General features: G+C 34.0%; 1 protein-coding gene across 2 annotated transcripts in view; it reads left to right on the top strand.

Moving 5' to 3' along the window:
• The window catches only part of LOC128991564 (putative sodium-dependent multivitamin transporter), a 54,116-nt gene that overhangs the window by 11,109 nt on the left and 23,307 nt on the right, over window positions 1–19,700 (top strand). Inside the window, exon 3 of one of the 2 annotated variants that reach the window (XM_054414558.1) lies at window positions 15,820–16,264. The exons of the other annotated variant lie outside the window; for it this stretch is intronic. Coding sequence (XP_054270533.1) covers window positions 15,820–16,264 — 445 coding nt within the window. The remainder of the gene's footprint in view (window positions 1–15,819; window positions 16,265–19,700) is intronic. 2 annotated transcript variants of the gene reach the window in all.

Consider the following 19,700-nt stretch of genomic DNA (forward strand, 5'->3'; position numbering starts at 1 on the left):
ACTATTAGGTTACAAATGCACCCTAACACTACCCCAAAACGACTTTTCGTTCTCAATTGGCCCTCTATCAATGACCTGTGTTGCCTGTACAGAGAGGCATTTTGAGAAGGAGAAAACCGGCCGGAATGCTTTAGGTTTATCAATAACGAAGATAAACATGGTCTGAGTTACACACCGGTAATCTTTGAGTTGACTCTCTTAAACTCATTGTAACTATGACTGTTATTCGCTTTGAAATAACTCCTGTAATACTTTGCAACATGTACACTCGTGAAACTCGAATTAATATTAACCAATCATTTGGTTAAACTAATATATCGGTTTGATTAACATAAAATAGTTTATACAGGCAAACTATCAGTTCTTTTTAATGTAAAAAATTAAGCAGCCCCTAAATAAAATACAAAGATAAACAGTAGGCTATTTGTTAATTATTATGTCTTTTATTGCTGACAATATTCCCTTGGCAGAGCACGGGCGGTTAACTAGTCAAATATAAAAACATACGACTTTAATAAAAATAATAGTCACATGCTTCCTTTGAATATACAGATCATGAGTGAAAGTCCACCAGGTTTTACCATTTTAGGTACCCAACCGATATATTGACCTTTGCCCAACTTTCAATGTTCTCATAGTTGTCAATTTCTAAAAAGTTTATTAAATCAAAAATTTCTGACGTAGCTGATAGTCTAGGTAAAAGCTCGGGTCACACTAAGCTAGCATCAGCGGCAAACTGAAAGAAGCCGCTACTGTCAGCTTAATGGGACCACAACATTCGCAGCTGACATTGCCAGCCAGCGAGTATTTGTCAGCGGCTGGCAAAGTCGGACATGTTCAACTTTTGGTAGTGAGGCGGCGGCGACTAGAGTTCACGTGATCACTCGCACTCGCTGTGCCAGTCAGCAGCGTAGTCTGACCACCTCTAGAAGCGTGCCAGCGGCAACCAAAGATAATTTTCAACTTGATTTTATACAAAAGCACCAGTTTGTGTGTGTGTTTTTTGTTTTTTAATTCGAGGTTTAAATAGTTCTAGCAATTCTTGGAATGTATGTGGTGACATTCGTAAAACATTTTTATAGGCCTATGTTTCTGATTCCTCTTTTTATTTTTTGCAACCGGCATGCAGAAGCTCCTAACTGCTCTTTTTTTTGTATGCAAGGCTTGGTCCACTAAAGCCTCTTCTCCCGGTTAACATTTTTAAATAAAGTTCTTTCTCTTTCACACACATCCTCAAAAATCGATTAAGTACTGGTTTATGAGGACCCAAGCACGAAATGGCGACAAGAACTTAGCTTTAAACTAGGCGATTAAAAGTAGAAATTTGTAGCGTAGAAATGACTGAGCTTAAGTGGTCGGGAAGCAGGTTACTGATTTCTTAAATTTATTACAAAACTATGCCTGCTTGTGGGACGTTTCATAATAGTAGTAGGAACGTCAAGAAGCAGCTTACAGTTGAGTTGTTGCATTTTCAAAACCAGTTCTCACATATCCTCAATAATCACTTAAGTATTCATTACGAGGTCCCACGGACGCTGGTCATTAGCGGCTGACAAGCAGCCTAGTGTGACACGTGCTTAAGAGCATGGACAAAAGAAATAAATATAGACTGTCAGCCATGCTGCAGTTACCATGGTTACCATAGGTTCCGGCGCACACGGTTTGGAGAATACAATTACAGTTGTATTGTTAAATTCTTTTATCAAACATGTTACAAATAACATGGACACTTAACTGTGATAGTATCTTTAAAAACTGTTGCTATTAAGCTAATCTAAATTGTTCATAGTACAATTATCGATTCCTACGATTTACATTTTACTCCCAACTAGTAAATAATTCTAGAAATATTTTGTTCCTGTAATGTAAATGAACTCCATAAGGCAAACAATCCTGATTAAAAGGCCTCACACATGTTGGTGGCCAGAATTTCATCCTTCAGCATCTGTTTATAGTGACACTAACATGGAAGAATCAGGATAAAATACACGGAGTAGTTGTAATACACGTCAGATCTATTCCCGATTTAAATAACATTAGGGGGTGTTGCTAGCTTAGTGGTTGGATTTTGGTGCTGGAGGGTCGGGTTCGATTCCCGGCACGTCCACAATACATATGATCGGTTTAGACAGCTTCCCATAGAAGCGTTATTTGAGTATACTGTACATTGCCTCTCCTGTAAAAATACATTGCCTCTGCTTTTACCGCTAAAGCCAGCTGATCAAGGGTCAATTTATACCCATACAAGTTGCGGTTTCGTCGCACCCTATCCTGATATTGGGGTTGAGCTAATGTGGTCTGCATCTTTAGTTCTCTTTACAACTTTTTCTTTTGCCTTTTGTAACCCTGCCTTTCTGGCCCACAGTGGGAACTCACAGCTTGCAAGGCCCTGTCAATAGTGGACATTCAAGAAATCGAGGCAGCTTAGCATTAAGACCTCATAAATTGCACCTTTTTGAAAAGAAACCCAAATACGCCGATACAAAATTCCTTAACAAACTTCCGAAGGACATACAAGCAGAATTAAATATCAAAAGATTTAAAAACAAAACTATTTAATTCATTTGATGAATTGTAATTTACTTCTCTTTCCCTACTGATCAAAGTATATATTCTAAATTTATTGAGCAGAGCGATGCGAAGCTCTTGTACTACACTCCTGCTTTTTGTTTTACAACGGCTGAAGCGATCTGCACAAAATTTAACACAGTCACATTACCCAACACGGGAAGGTATAGATCTGAAATGATACAAATCGGACCACAAAGCTTTTCCCTACATGGATTTAAACTTTTAGAAATTTAACATGGGCCTTATGAATTAATTGGTCATCATGACATTATTTGCGAGATAACAATAAAAAGGTAAACAACAAGAGTCGAAACATATGTTAGTCAACGAATCATCTAAAATAGCACATTATAAATGCCAAAGAGAGAAAAAGAGAAGAACAATTGGATTAATATCATTGAGCATAGTTTACTACAAAATGAATAACCAATAATAAGGGTCCCCGTAACTAGGCTGATGTACCATTGACTTCAAATACTTCAAATAGCCATTCCATTTATGTGGACCAAATATAGACCTACCACTGAGTTTGGATACTGCAAGTAGACTTTCCATTTACGTGAATAAAAAAAATTAACCATTGACTTATGATACTGAAAGTATATATCTCATTTATGCATTTATGTGAAGCAGGTGTACCATTGATTTAGGATACTGCAAGTAAACAACTCATTTACGTGAACCAATTGTACGATTAAGTTTGGATACTGCAAGGAAACAATTCACTTACGTGAATCAAACTCATTGACTTTAGAACCTGTAAATAGACATTCCATTTAAGTGAACCAGGCGTACCATTGACTTTGGATACTGCAAATAGGCATTCTATTTATGCGAACCAAAAATCACTGACATTCGATAATGCAAGTAGACAATTCATTTACGTGAACCAGACTTATGATTGATTTTGGATAATGCAAATAGAAATTCCATTTATGTGAATCAAATATACCATTGACATTGAATACTGCAAGTATATATCTCATTTACAAGAAACAGATGTAGCATTTACTTTAGAAAATTATTGGATTAATATGCTTTACTTTAATACTTTTCAATGAAATGGTGACCTTACAAAGTAAGTATTTTAAGCCAAGTATGAATGGAGATGAGTGTAATATGAGTGGCGCGATCTTGTAGTCTTGTTAGTGACTAAGGCCGTCATATTCTACTAACTACTAACTACCTCAATTACTGATACTGTCAATTGGTTTAATTCAAATAGCTTGTATTTAAATGAAAGTAAAACATGTAATTTGCAAATTTCTTTTAGGGATGTAGATTTAGAAAACTGTTCACCTGTTAAGTTACTAGGTATTACTATTGATAGTAGGCTCTCTTGGAAAGTTCATATTGAAAATGTATGTAAACAATTGTCCAGAGTAATTTACCTTCTGATAAACCTAAAAAAACTTGTATCAGATAAGTACTTAAAAATGTCATATTATGCCTTTTTTGAAAGTTTGCTTAGGTATGGTCTTATAGTGTGGGGTAATGGTGTTGGAATCGAACATGTTCTTTTAGTACAGAAAAAAGCTATCCGAATTTTATCAGGTGCAGATAGCCTAGATCACTGTAGACCATTATTTTTACAAACTGGGATTCTGACAGTGATAAATTTATACATCTATGAGGTTCTGATTTTGATAAAAAAGAATGTTAATTTATTGGTCAAAAGAAATGAAATTCATAAACACAACACTAGAAATAAATGCAAACTGGAAATTCCAAAAAAATAGGTTAAGTCTAACTAATAACTATCATAACTCATTGGGAATCAAATTGTTCAACAAACTGCCCTTGGAACTTCAAAGTATTTCTGACAATGCATTTAACAGTAAATTATATGTTTGGCTTCAAAGTAGGCCATTATACCACATCAATGAATTTTTTGATTTAGATATAAGAGGCTGTGATTTTTAAATTAGGTAGATATTATTATTTATGACTCTTGTGTATTATGACTACTTATTGTTTAAACTTGACGAAGTCTATTGTAATTATAGTGTAATTACTGAATGACCAATAAATCTATTCTATTCTATTCTATTCTATTCCTTACACACAGCTGTTAATTAATAGCCCACACAGCTAAGGGACCTACAGTTTTTAGTGGAATCCGAACCACATTTTTGCCTTGGTATTAAAAAATGGGTCTTAATATCAGGATAGTGCTGCAGATAGTCGTAGTACTCACTAGTGTGGACGTTAATCCACTCAGGGAGTATCGCATCCACAGTGCATGCCTATAAAAACCCACAATTTGTGACCTAGTAGCTGGATTACAGGACGTTGCCACCGTCCTAGTCTCCGCTAGCTCTGCTCAATATTACAAGCAGACAACTGCATTGTAGATAATTTTAATTGAATTGAATTTTGGTATGTTTCAGATATTTAAAATTATGCCTTTTAAATACATTTTGCCTGTAAGCGATGTGTAGTAGAGTAACTTACCCTCTCCAAAGCAAACCTGCAGACTAGGTGAATTTCAATTCTGGTTGGATTTTAACTCATATACTTCCATAATCAAGTCATATTATTTATTCCCTATTTAAATAACATTAGACCAGTGCTTATATTATGTTAACCGGTGCTTAGGATTGCTGTTACGGGGAAGGAAAAAGTGTTTTTTATAACTTGTATATACTTATAGAGCAAACGCCCACGACTGCCAGACCTTCGTTATTTTATAAAACCTGAAAGTTTTTCAGCAAATGCTCCCAGTTCAGTTAAGAATGATCGGCAACTATGACATTTGGATTTTGGTTACTTTGGTAACAAAAAGGTAACAAAGGTCTGAAATTTGCAAATAACCATCGTTATAGTATAAAGCTTGGTTCTTTCATATTTTCTTCAGAGGAATGTTAGAAATCATTTCCCCCATTGCCAGACACTTTGTGCGGTTTAAACCCTCTGCCAGACACCCTTAAAAACTAGGTATGACGAAGATTAATTTTCGTCATTTTATAAAAGCTGAAATTGATATATGTTATTTGGGGAGCTATCAAAAGAAGTTTTCTCAAAAGCCAGACACTTTCGTTGGTAACTTCATCTAGCCAGACACTTTAAAGTCTGCCGTAATAAGCTTAACTGTTACATGCAAACAGTGACTTCAGTTCCAGTATAGAACTGGTTTCTTCACCAAATGTAACAGGGTGAAATCACAACTTATTTGTAATCTTAATTCCGTTAATTTACATAATAGTATAAAAGCTGAATTTGATGTATGTTACTTGGGAAGCTATGAAGGACATTTCCTCAAGAGCCAGACACTTTCGTTGGTTATTTCATCTAGCCAGACACTTTAAAAGTCTGTTGTAATATAATAGGTAGTTGTGGGCTTAACTGCTACACACAGTTTGGAATATTTACAGTTTGGTATAGTTTTCTGTGCCCAATGGTTTTAGAACATAATTACATATTTTCAAAACACTGCAGGAATAAACAAACAATGAAATGCAAATATAACATATGATTACATCAAACATATGGTTTATTATAAAAACAGACTGTGAGGAAGAAAGTAAGTAATTTAACCGTTTACATTTGGCACAGAAACCTGTTCCAAACTGGAACTGAATTCACTGTTTGCAGGTAACAGTTAAGCTCATTACGGCAGACTTTAAAGTGTCTGGCTAGATGAAGTTACCAACGAAAGTGTCTGGCTTTTGAGAAAACGTCTTCTGATAGCTCCCCAAATAACATATATAAATTTCAGCTTTTATAAAATGATGAAAATTAATCTTCGGAGCTGAAAACTTCGAGCTTCAGTGCAGCAAGACAAGTCACCAGCAGTGTGAAGTGCAAAAGCAGAGCATAGTGTCATGTGAAATTATAAGATCACCAAATGTGAATCCCTCTACACCACAACACATTACACTCAACCGACACTCTACCCCAACTACCCAAAGTGTTCTTAGTTTAGATAATAGCATAATACAGTATGTAAATAATGAAGATCATGTAACTACTAAAAGTAGTTTTTTAGAAGCACAAACATGGCCCTGGTTGCCAAAAAGTAATTAAGCCTTTAAAACAAATTCCATTTAACATTACAAAATTAAAAACTAACATTTTAAATATATTTCATCAAAACATCCAACATCTCAAATCTAAAATTGACTCTTTAATACAGTAGGACCTCTTTAATCCGAACCCCTGTAATCCGAACGTCCACTAATCCGAACGCCACATTGCTGTACTCTATATACAGAACAGTAGTTTTTTATTGTATACTTTATTTATTGATATACACACCATAATTATTTCTATTGTAATGTACAGTAGAATACTGTTTATTCCCTATGTCCATTACTGTATTAAATAAACACTGTATTTTACTTTGTAAAGCATTTTTCACTTTTCCCTAGCTATTGTTATATAAAAACAACAATATGTTCTGTAATCTGAACTATTCACTAGTCCGAACTACCCCCGGTCCCAATTAGTTCGGATTAAAGAGGTTCTACTGTAATAACAATTGAAGAAATAAAACCGGAAGTAATTATATTAACTGAGCACAAATTAAAAATGCATGAAATTGAAAAATTGAAAATACCGGGTTATATAGTAGCTAGTTGTTATGCCAGAACAGATTACAATGGTGGAGGGGTAATTATTCTTCTATCAGAAAAAATTTCATTTAAAAATTTAAATTGCCAATCCATTAAAAACATTAATCTAGATAAAATATTTGAGTCTTCATTAATTGAAATAAAAACAGGGAAGGAAAAACTAATAATTGCTGGGGTATATAGAACACCATCAGAAAATATTGATGACTTTCTACAGAAATTAAACCTGTTATTGGATATGATGGACAGAAAAAAGACAAACTTTGTAATGGGTGGGGACTTAAATATTGATGTTTTAAAAGAGGGTAAAAAGAAAAGTGATTTTATGAATATTTTAAAAATGCATGGTCTTCATTATACAATTAATATTCCCACTAGAACTACTCAAAAATGTGAATCAGCAATAGATAATTTTGTAACTAACATAAATAGTAAAAGTTACGGAGTAGAATGCTTTATCACTGGTCTGTCAGATCATGATGGGCAACTGTTTAAGTTAATAGTAACTAAGGGTAGCAATGATAAGAAGTGTAAAATAAATTTGGAGAGTAGAAAGTTCAGCCAGGATAGTATAAACATGTTTATTAAAGATCTAGCTAATGAAGATTGGACCCAGCTGTACACTAGACCAGTAGATGAAAAATTTACCTATTTTTACGATATTCTGAAATATTATTTCAATTTGCATTTTCCAAAAGCCAAAACAGTAAAACATAATAATCACAACCAATGGATTGATGATGAAGTCATTTTTAAGAGAAGAAACATAATTGATCAGTACCATGTGTATAGAAACAACAAAAGTAATATAGTATTAAAAAACCTTATTAAAGAACAAAAGAAGCAGTATAACCTAATGATTCAAACAAAGAAAAAAAATATGTTTAGTAATAAAATTAAAAATTCTGCTAATGTTAACAAAACGGTATGGAGAATGGTGAACAACGAAATACGAAGTAAAAGAGAAAAGCAATTTTCTAATATTGTTCTAAAGCACAATGGAATTAAAATTAAAAACCCTGATATTGTTTCAAATGTTTTAAATGATTACTTTGCTGATGTGGTGGAAAATCAGGTCATACCCAAAATTAACCTTAATAAAAACGTGTTACCAGTTGGTATAAACGCTTACTCTACAGAAACAAGATTCAATTGCAAAACCATTGACGAGAAAATACTAAATAATATGATTGATTCTCTGAAACCAAAGTGGTCATCCGGATATGACGAAATTCCAACTAAAATTCTAAAAGAAGCCAAATCAGTTCTATTAAAGCCATTGGTTCACGTTATAAACTCTTCCCTTATAACTGGTGTTTACCCGGCACAGCTAAAAATTTCCAAGATAATTCCTGTTCATAAAAAGGGGACACTTGAGGAGGTTTCTAATTATAGACCATTAGCAATACAACCATCTCTTTCCAAACTCTTTGAGAAAAGTATACTGTACCAATTAATAGATTATTATGAAAAAAACGATATGTTAGACTCAGAACAACACGGCTCCACATCAGCATTGATATCTTTTATTGAAGATATTTTAGATAATTTAGATAAAGACAATTGTGTTGTTGGTGCTTTTTTAGATATGACTAAAGCTTTTGATAGTGTTCACCATCCCAAATTAATCAATAGGCTTGAAAGTAATGGTATTTCTGGTAAAGAGTTAAACTGGATTAAGTCATACTTAGAAGGGAGGAAACAGTATGTTAACATTAAATTTGTAGACAACAAAAATGAATATGATGTTAAATCTAAGTTAAGACAGGTTAAATACTCGGTACCTCAAGGATCTGTTTTAGGGCCGTTCTTATTCTTGTGTTATCTGGGAGGTATGCAGGAACTTTTGACAAATAAAATTGATAATATTAGACTATGTCTGTATGCAGATGACATTAGCATGGCAATCCATGACAAAGACAAAACTGAAGCAGAACAAAAAATGAAAGAGGCCATAACAGTAGTAAACACTTTCTTCCTCACAGTCTGTTTTTATAATAAACCATATGTTTGATGTAATCATATGTTATATTTGCATTTCATTGTTTGTTTATTCCTGCAGTGTTTTGAAAATATGTAATTATGTTCTAAAACCATTGGGCACAGAAAACTATACCAAACTGTAAATATTCCAAACTGTGTGTAGCAGTTAAGCCCACAACTACCTATTATATTACAACATACTTTTAAAGTGTCTGGCTAGATGAAATAACCAACGAAAGTGTCTGGCTCTTGAGGAAATGTCCTTCATAGCTTCCCAAGTAACATACATCAAATTCAGCTTTTATACTATTATGTAAATTAACGGAATTAAGATTACAAATAAGTTGTGATTTCACCCTGTTACATTTGGTGAAGAAACCAGTTCTATACTGGAACTGAAGTCACTGTTTGCATGTAACAGTTAAGCTTATTACGGCAGACTTTAAAGTGTCTGGCTAGATGAAGTTACCATCGAAAGTGTCTGGCTTTTGAGAAAACTTCTTTTGATAGCTCCCCAAATAACATATATCAATTTCAGCTTTTATAAAATGACGAAAATTAATCTTCGTCATACCTAGTTTTTAAGGGTGTCTGGCAGAGGGTTTAAACCGCACAAAGTGTCTGGCAATGGGGGAAATGATTTCTAACATTCCTCTGAAGAAAGAACCAAGCTTTATACTATAACGATGATTATTTGCAAATTTCAGACCTTTGTTACCTTTTTGTTGCCAAAGTAACCAAAATCCAAATATCATAGTTGCCGATCTTTTTTAACTGAACTGGGAGCATTTGCTGAGAAACTTTAAGCTTTTATAAATTGACGAATGTCTGGCAGTCATGGGCTCTTGGGCTATTAGATGAAATAAATAAATTTGATGAAAATATTTCCAATAACAAGCAAATCATATCAGTTTTCTTTTTCCTCTTAAGAATTACATGGAAACAGTTTTCTTTTTCTTCTTAAGAATTTCATAAACAATTTTAAATGTAGCTTACAGTTTTTGAAAATTTCTGTATAACAAATTTAATTGTACAACAATGATATATTATACAAAATTGCTCATTAGCTGTAATAGAAATTTGACATTTCCATGTTTTGAGGGTAAAAGTTTGAAAAAACCAATTTTTGAGAAACTTAAAAACTCCATAACGCCTCATTTCCATGGCCCATTAGACTTGGCAGTTTGCAAACTAAGTTTTTCCAGCCCTACACATTCATGCAGAATTTCATCAAAATCGGACCAAAATTACTCGAGCTATTGTGTTTATCGACACACACACACATATCCTATACTCTTATATGAGCAATATTTGCTTTTACATGTATGTATGCTTGTATACTTGCAAAGAAATCTCAATAACGGCTTCGACGATTTCCTTCAAATGCTGTAAATAATTTGTTTCTGGCCTTAAAACGTGATTTTAGACAGCCACTACCTCAGGAAAATTTGAATTTCGCTACACAACTCATTTGAAAATTTAAAATTTTAATATTGGCCATGTTACTATGTTGGTTGATCAAAATAAAAAAAAGTTAACATAAGACTTTTAACATGTGTTTATAAAAGGCCTTCCAATTCTATCCAAATCTATTCATCCTCCCATCTTGAATTGCAGATGAGTGGAGCGGATAAAGCGGTTTGTTACATCTGTGGCAAGGAGTTAATGAACATAAAGTGCTGTAACCGTCATATAAAACGCATTCACAACGTTAACACCATTGGCGAGCCTGTGGAACCAGCAGAGAAGGTAACTTGTGTTACATGTGGAAAACAGTACAGTCAGAAAAGCTCTCTACAACGGCACAATGACGCTGTTCATAATGTAAACAGCAAGAAATCCTTGCTCAAGTTGAAATGTGATACGTGCGATTATGAAACTATTTTCAAATCTAATTTGCGACGTCATTTAATGAAGACACACCAAAACAAAAATCCGAAAAGACTTAGAAAATTTATATGTTCAATGTGCCCTTCCAATTTTAGTAATCTGAGGTCCCTCAAGTACCATGAAAAAACTAAGCATATGCTCGGGACAAAAAAGTATCCCAAGAGGAAATGTCCATTGTGTGATTATGTTTCATATGAAATAAGAAAATCAGTAATTTACAAACATTTTGAGACAAAGCACAACATAGTGATGAATTGGCAAACACACAATTTTAACTCTCAGGAGGATTTCAAGCTGTGGAAGAGGAGTGTTGAACAAGAGAATGCTGTGTATTACATGGCAAAATTTCGGTCTGAGAAGGATTTATACTACACTTGTAACAGAAGTGGAAACTTTGTTAGTAAAAGTTCTAATATCAGGAAACTGAAGTCTTCAGGTTCATGTAAAATAAATGGTTTCTGTCCATCCGCTATGTTTGTAAATCAAGAAAGTGACAGTGTTGTTGTTAAATATTTACCAGTACATGTGGGTCACGAAAAAGATCCAATGTACTTGAGAATATCCCTAGGAGGTCTCGGATGTGGTAGAAAGTACAAACGAGCGATGAGAGAAAGAAGAGAAAGAGAAAAGTCAAAAATAAAAGAAACACATGTTGAAGAGAATGCTTTTATAGTTGCAGTAATTGGAGACAATGACATAATCTCAAATGAAGTGGTGATAGAAGAAAATGAAGTGGTGATAGAAGAAAATAAAGTGGTGATAGAAGAAGGCATCGTTCAAGAAATCAACGGAGAAGCAGATATACAAAATGTTTCCTCTGAACCTCACAGTTACACTGAAGATCACGATACAACGCTGTATTTAAAAAAAGTTAAGTTGTTCCAGGAGTTTCGTGAATTTGAGGGGTTCTTACAGAAAAATTTAACATCGATCGAACAGATTGAATATGTGAGACGAGAAATAGTCAAGATAGTAACGGATATTAAGGTGTCAAACTCAGCAGTACATATTAAATAAAAAGGTAATTGTCGGAGATTAAAATTGCTAATATGGAGTTTGGTTTTTGTGTCATATTTATTGCTAATATTTGATGTCTGCCTTAAAACTACAATAAAATCAAACTCAAATCTAGGCCTTGTTAAACTAATACCTCACGATGTTTGTTCTTTTGCTTTTTCGTACTCATGGATACTTATTTTCTCTTTCTACTTTGTCACACTTGCTTTAATCTCTCTTTTTTAAATACATTTTTTTGTTTACATGTTTACAAATTTTCCACAACATTCAAGTAAATTATATCTTAGATATAATTTTGTGTCTTTCAATCTTTCCTCATCTTTCCTACCCAAAGCTGTAAATAAGTCTCAAAAAAGTTGAACTATATTTACATATTAAACATAACCTCAAAACCCTTTAAGCCCCAAATGCTAATGTGTCAGATTCCATAAATCTTGCAGTGAGACGTGCGGTGGGGCACACGGAAGATTTCTCAGGTGCCGTTTGACGTCACTAACTGCTGACGTCACTAACTGCTGCGTCTAAAGAAACAGACAATTTTATAATTTTCTATTATTAAATTAAACTGTCATAACCTAACCAAACTAACCAAACGTGCTGATAATGGAAAAATCGAATAAAGGTTTACTAATCTAAAAAATAAAAAATAGTTTTGTTCATAAAATAAAATTATAATTGCCTAAAATTCAATTTTATAATTTTTTTATTATAAAATTAAACTGTCATAACCTAACCAAACCAACCAAACTTGCTAATATGAAAAAAATGTTGATAAAAAGTTAATGCCGCCGGCGGGATTCGAACCCGGATCATTCGGATTATTAGCCCGCAACGCAATCCACTGCACCACCGAGGCCGATGGCTCTAACCGTATCGTTGCTGTATGTGTGTTCCCTCAAAGTGACGTCAGCAGTTAGTGACGTCAAACGGCACCTGAGAAATCTTCCGTGTGCCGTTTCGGTGAGACGTGTACTTAAACTATTTTTAACCTACATGACCTTTTTAATACAATCTGGTAGTAGATAAGAAGAACTACAAACAAGTTAAAAACAACTTGGGGCTTGTTGTTAAGCAGTGTTGTTACAGTTTGTATAATGAAACCTATCTCTTAACTGGGTCTATCTGGGACTAACCTTGGCCTTAAACCATTTCCAAGTCCCTAGGCAGTCAGAGGGTTCAATATGTCTACCTGGCCAAGCAGTCTTAAAGGTTTTAATCCTGTCTTGGTCTGATCTAGTGTATCTAACTTATGAGGAGTTCAGGCCTACATACCTGAGGAGGTGGCCTTCCTTTAAACAAATGTGGTCAGCTAGGGTGGAAGTTGATACAAGGTGCCTTTATATTGCACTTTTAAATACAATTTTAGTTAAAGGATATAGTTCTCGTACAACAACCTCCATGTTCAAAATGCTTTAGTATTTAATATATCTTGAGTGTTATAAGCCAATTTCCCATATAGGGAATAAGCTATTACCGTAGGTCTCATGGTAACACCTGTGCCCGGGACCGATTTAGTTTTTTTTTTTTTTTTTTTTTTTTTTTTTTTTTTTTTTTTTTTGGGTCCCCAGAAGCAAACCTGTGTCCGTTAGCACGATAACTCAAGCAAAAATTATCCGACTTTGATGAAATTTGGTGTTAAGGTGTAAACCTACATGTATTCAAACAAGTTTGCGAACCAGCATGATTGAACTATGGGAACAGGGGTTTATGGGGGGTTTTATGGAGCAAAAATGGAATTTCTTCATTTTTCACCCTGAAAACATAAAATTTTGCAATTTCTTTGCAAACTATTTTGTTGAACTAAAAAAAAACAAATAATTTAGTATATTGAATCATTTTTGTATGCCTAATGGTTACGGGAAAGATCCCAAAAAAGTGTCAATTTAAAATTACTATGTTATTCTTTATGGAGAATAGGCTAAATAAACTGTTATAGCTTGCTTGTCTATGGACTTATTTTAAAGACATTTTGAAATTTTGTTTACTTTGTACTAAGCTATCAGTATTTCAATAAAAACCCCTATTTTCTTCCCTGTAGCAGCAAAACCTATGTACTCATTAAAATTAATGATATTTAAATAGGAAATAAATCTGACAATTTTAAGGGAATAATTTAGTGGAATTCCAGGCAGGTAGATGGAAATTCACTTAGTCTGCAGGTTTGCTGCGGCGGGGGTATATAACCATTGATTTTAATAATGAAGTAGACATCCTATTTGTCAAACCAGCTGTACCAGTTTACTCGTAAAAAAAGAATAACTGAGTATGTCTCGACTTTGGGCCCTTTTACCTGTGTTAGTTCTGTAGGGAAAGGGGAACTGACTTAATATTTCCCTAACCAAAGGTGGCAACCCTCTATAGAAGTTTAATGTCTTCTTTCAGTTTTCCACACTGTGATTTAGACATAAAAGAAGTCATCGTTCACAATAACATATCTTTCAGTTGGTGTTTTTGAAAAATTTGTGTATAAGAAAAGAAATAATATTTTATAGCAGTAAACTCGGTCACTGGCTCATCCAAACCAATTTATTCTAAAACTAAGTCAAACATTTGAATGGGATAGACCCAGTTAGGTATCTACAGAGATACATTTAAAATTATGCCTTTTAAATACATTTTGCCTGTGAGTGATGTGTAGTAACTTACCCTCGCCACAGCAAACCTGCAGACTAGGTAAGTTTAAATTCTGATTTGATTTGAATTAAAATACTTGCCATAAACAAGTCATATTATTTATTCCATATTAGCAGGTTCAGTTCCAGCCGTCACACTCCTCTGTATGTAAAGTCTCTCTCCACACGGGAGTGAGTGTGTTAAATAACATTAGACCAGTGCTTATGATATATGATTTGGTTAAGGAGTTTATGTTAATCTGTGCTTAGGATTGCTGTTACGGGGAAGGAAAAAAGTGTTCTTTGATCAAATGTATATACTTGGATGAAATAAATAAATTTGATCAAAATATATCCATAAACAAGAAAACTACCTATAACAGTTGTTTTTCTTCTTAAGAATGACATGGAAAATTTTAAATGTAGCTTACAGTTTTTGAAATTTTCTGCACAACAATGCTATAATATACAATATTGCTCAACGGATGTGATAGAAATTTGACATTTACATGTTTTGAGGGTAAAAGTTTGAAAAAACCAACTTTTGAGAAACTTCAAAACTCCATAACACCTCGTTCCCATGACCCATTCTTGGTAGTTTGCAAACTCATCTAGGTTTTTCCAGCTCTATACACATTCATGCAGTATTTAATCAAAATCAGACCAAAATTACTCAAGCTATTGTATTTATTGACACACACACACATATCCTATACTCTTAACTTGTATGAGCAATATTTGCTTGTACATGTATGCTTGTGTGCTTGTAAAGACATCTTGAAAACGGCCTCGACGATTTCCGTCAAATGTTGTAAACAATTTATTTCTGGCCAAAAAACACAATTGAAGACAGCGACTACTTCAGGAAAATTTGTATTTTGCTACACAACTCATTTGAAAATTAAAAATTTTGACATTGGCCGTAAGGGTTGCCATGTAACTATGTTGGTTGAACAAAATAAAAAGGAATAAATAAATGAGACTTTTAACATGTGTTCATAACAGGCCTTCCAATTTTTCTCTTTCCCTATAGGTAATTTCGCTAAAAAAAAGGGAAGTGATGTGAATAATTCTGCACTGTAAATCATATTCTTCTCAGTTTTGTTGATGAAACGTAGCATTTTGTTTTACTTGCGTATAAAACTTATTCATCTTCTCATCTTGGGTTGCAGATGAGTGGAGCGGGTAAAGCAGTTTGTTACATCTGTGGCAAGGATTTTATGAACCAAAAGTACTGTAACCGTCATATAAAACGCATTCACAACGTTCACACTATTGGCGAGCCTGCGGAACCAGCAGAGAAGGTAATTTGTGTTACATGTGGAAAACAGTACAATCAGAAAAGCTCTCTACAACGGCACAATGACGTTGTTCACAATGTAGACAGCAATAAATCCTTGCCCAAGTTGAAATGTGATCAGTGCGATTACGAAACTTTTTACAAAAGTAATTTGCAACGTCATTTAATGAAGAAACACCAAAACGAAAATCCGAATAGACAATTTAAATGTTCAATGTGTTCTTCCAAATTTAGTCACCTGAAGTCCCTCAAGTACCATGAAAAAACTAAGCATATGCTGGGGACGAAAAAGTATACCAAGAGGAAATGTCCGTTGTGTGAGTATATTTCATATGAAAATAGGAGATCAGTAATTTACAAACATTTTGAGACAAAGCACAACATAGTGATGAATTGGCAAACACACACTTTTAACTCTCAGGAGGATTTCAAGCTGTGGAAAAGGAGTGTTGAACAAGAGAATGCTGTGTATTACATGCCAAAATGTAAGTCTGAGAAGGATTTTTACCGGTTCTACATTTGTAACAGAAGTGGAAACTATGTTAGTAAAGGTTCTAATGTCAGGAAAACTAAGTCTTTAGGTTCATGTAAAATAAATGGTTTCTGTCCATCCGCTATGTTAGTAAATCAAGAAAGTGACAGTGTTGTTGTTAAATATTTACCAGTACATGTGGGTCACGAAAAAGATCCAAAGTACTTGAGAATATCCCTTGGAGGTCTCGGATGTGGTAAAAAGTACAAACGAGCGATGAGAGAAAGAAGAGAAAGAGAAAAATCAAAAATAAAAGAAACACATGTTGAAGAGAACGCTTTTATAGTTGCAGTAATTGGAGACAATGACATAATCTCAAATGAAGTGGTGATAGAAGAAAATGAAGTGGTGATAGAAGAAGGCATCGTTCAAGAAATCAACGGAGAAGCAGATATAGATAATGTTGCCTCTGAACCTCACAGTTACACCGAAGATCATGATACAACGCTGTATTTAGAAAAAGTAAAGTTGGTCCAGGAGTTTCGTGAATTTGAGGGGTTCTTACAGAATAATTTAACATCGATCGAACAGATTGAATATGTGAGAAGAGAAATAGTCAAGATAGTAACGGATATTAAAGTGTCAAATTCAGCAGTAAATATTAAATAAAAAGGCAATTGTCTGAGATTCAGAATGCTAATATGGAGTTTGGTTTTTGTGTCATATTTATTGCTAATATTTTATGTCTGCCTTAAAACTACAATAAATTCAAACTCAAATCTAGGCCTTGTTAAACTAATACCTCACGATGTTTGTTCTTTTGCTTTTTCGTACTCATGGATACTTATTTTCTCTTTCTACTTTGTCACACTTGCTTTAATCTCTCTTTTTTAAATACATTTTTTTCTTTACATGTTTACAAATTTTCCACAACATTCAAGTAAATTATATCTTAGATATAATTTTGTGTCTTTCAATCTTTCCTCATTTTTCCTACCCAAAGCTGTAATTAAGTCTCAAAAAAGTTTAACTATATTTACATATTAAACATAAACTCAAAACCCTTTAAGCCCCAAATGCTAATGTGTCAGATTCCATAAATCTTGCAGTGAGACGTGTACTTAAACTATTTTTAACCTACATGACCTTTTTGATACAATCTGGTAGTAGAAGAACTACAAACAAGTTAAAAACAACTTGGGGCTTGTTGTTAAGCAGTGTTGTTACAGTTTGTATAATGAAACCTGTCTCTTAACTGGGTCTATCTGGGACTAACCTTGGCCTTAAACCATTTCCAAGTCCCTAGGCAGTCAGAGGGTTCAATAGGTCTACCTGGCCAAGCAGTCTTAAAGGTTTTAATCCTGTCTTGGTCTGATCTAGTGTATCTAACTTATGAGGAGTTCAGGCCTACATACCTGAGGAGGTGGCCTTCCTAAACAAATGTGGTCAGCTAGGGTGGAAGTTGATACAAGGTGCCTTTATAGAGTTGCACTTTTAAATACAATTTTAGTTAAAGGATTTAGTTCTCGTACAACAACCTCCATGTTCAAAATGCTTTAGTATTTAATATATCTTGAGTGTTATAAGCCAATTTCTCATATAGGGAATAAGCTATTACCGTAGGTCTCATGGTAAGACCTGTGCCCAGGACCGATTTAGTTTTTTTTTTTTTTTTTTTTTTTTTTTGGGCAAACATGTGTCTGTTAGCACGATAACTCAAGCAAAAATTATCCGACTTTGATGAAATTTGGTGTTAACCCTTTCAGTGCTATGAAACGATATATCGTTGTTTTAAAAAAACCCTAAGGGATATAGAGAGGAAGGTTATTTTAAAAAAAATAGCAAAACGGCCATTGGTGACCTGCATGTTCATAGGATACACTACCAACCACTTAGCTAAAAGATTCGCCCAATCCGATGATTTCGAGGTGTATGTCTAAACCAAGGATTATGAACACCTCACTATGCCCCAGTGGTTGTAGTATATCGCTACAAACACACAGGTCACCAATTATTTGCCACACAGGACGGGATTCGAACCCGAGCAGACGAATGCCACTGGCCAAGTGACACACGCCCTAGCCTTCTCGGCTATCTGTGCTTGAAGACTGGGGAGTCAAAACCCGGTATTTAAGCTGTCGCCACCGATTGCGAACAGATGGCGCTGCAGATAGTTGTTCAATGCGTTACTAGGTAGCAGCACCAGCTAGTCACGGACTATTTAGATGCAATCTTTTAGTTTTAGTAGTAGTAAATGTGTTCCTGAGACTTTGCTGCAAAACATTAGTTTCCCTAAAATTGATATATTACAATAACCTCGTCCAACTAAATCAGGGTTAAATTCAATATTACATTGTAAACTATATGTCTTTTGATTTTGTGAGATTTCGGTTTCAAATAATGCTATCAGAACATAAAAATTTATAGGAAAACCAGGAAAATTACAACAAAAACTAAGTTTTATTTGATGTTTACTACAAATACCAATTTATCTTTCTTATATATTTTCTTATTGTGTTATTATTCAAAATTAGCCTAATTAATAAAACAGTGACAGCATGACAGTTAAAATTCAACAACGGGTAATGGAATTAAAAGGCAAACAAAAAAGTCTTATAAAATATGAATTATTGGCCTAGCACTGAAAGGGTTAAGGTGTAAACCTACATGTATTCAAACAAGTTTGCGAACCAGCATGATTGAACTATGGGAACAGGGGTTTATGGGGGGTTTTATGGAGTAAAAATGGGGTTTCTTCATTTTTCACCCTGAAAACATAAAATTTTGCAATTTCTTTCCAAACTATTTTGTAGAACTAAAAAAAAAACAAATAATTTAGTATATTGAATCATTGTTGTATGCCTAATGGTTACGGGAAAGATCCCAAAAAAGTGTCAATTTAAAATTACTATGTTATTCTTTATTAAGAATAGGCTAAATAAACTGTTAAAGCTTTTTGTAAAGAAAAATAAAAAGTTCTTTACTTATATTCTTTTGTAAGGAAAACAACTACTTTATTTCCTTACTTAATTGATCATTCCATCAAATAAAATCACCTCACACCTTTATGTAATACAATTTAGGTATTCCATACAGGAGTGAGTATTATAAAAAGTTGCCCCCTGGTGGGGGTTTGAAAATGATATTTAATTAATTTAATCAGACAACTGAGGACTAATCACAGAGCTGGCAGTGGAAGTAAGATGTTGTATTGAGCCCTGGTAATTATATATCCCAGAAATCCGATTTATGGACCGTGAGAGGTCTGATATGTCCTCCTG

This window comes from Macrosteles quadrilineatus, unplaced genomic scaffold (assembly GCF_028750875.1).
Source record: "Macrosteles quadrilineatus isolate MER2022 unplaced genomic scaffold, UCM_ALF_1.0 Scaffold_4__1_contigs__length_99947679, whole genome shotgun sequence".
Lineage (NCBI taxonomy): Eukaryota > Metazoa > Arthropoda > Insecta > Hemiptera > Cicadellidae > Macrosteles > Macrosteles quadrilineatus.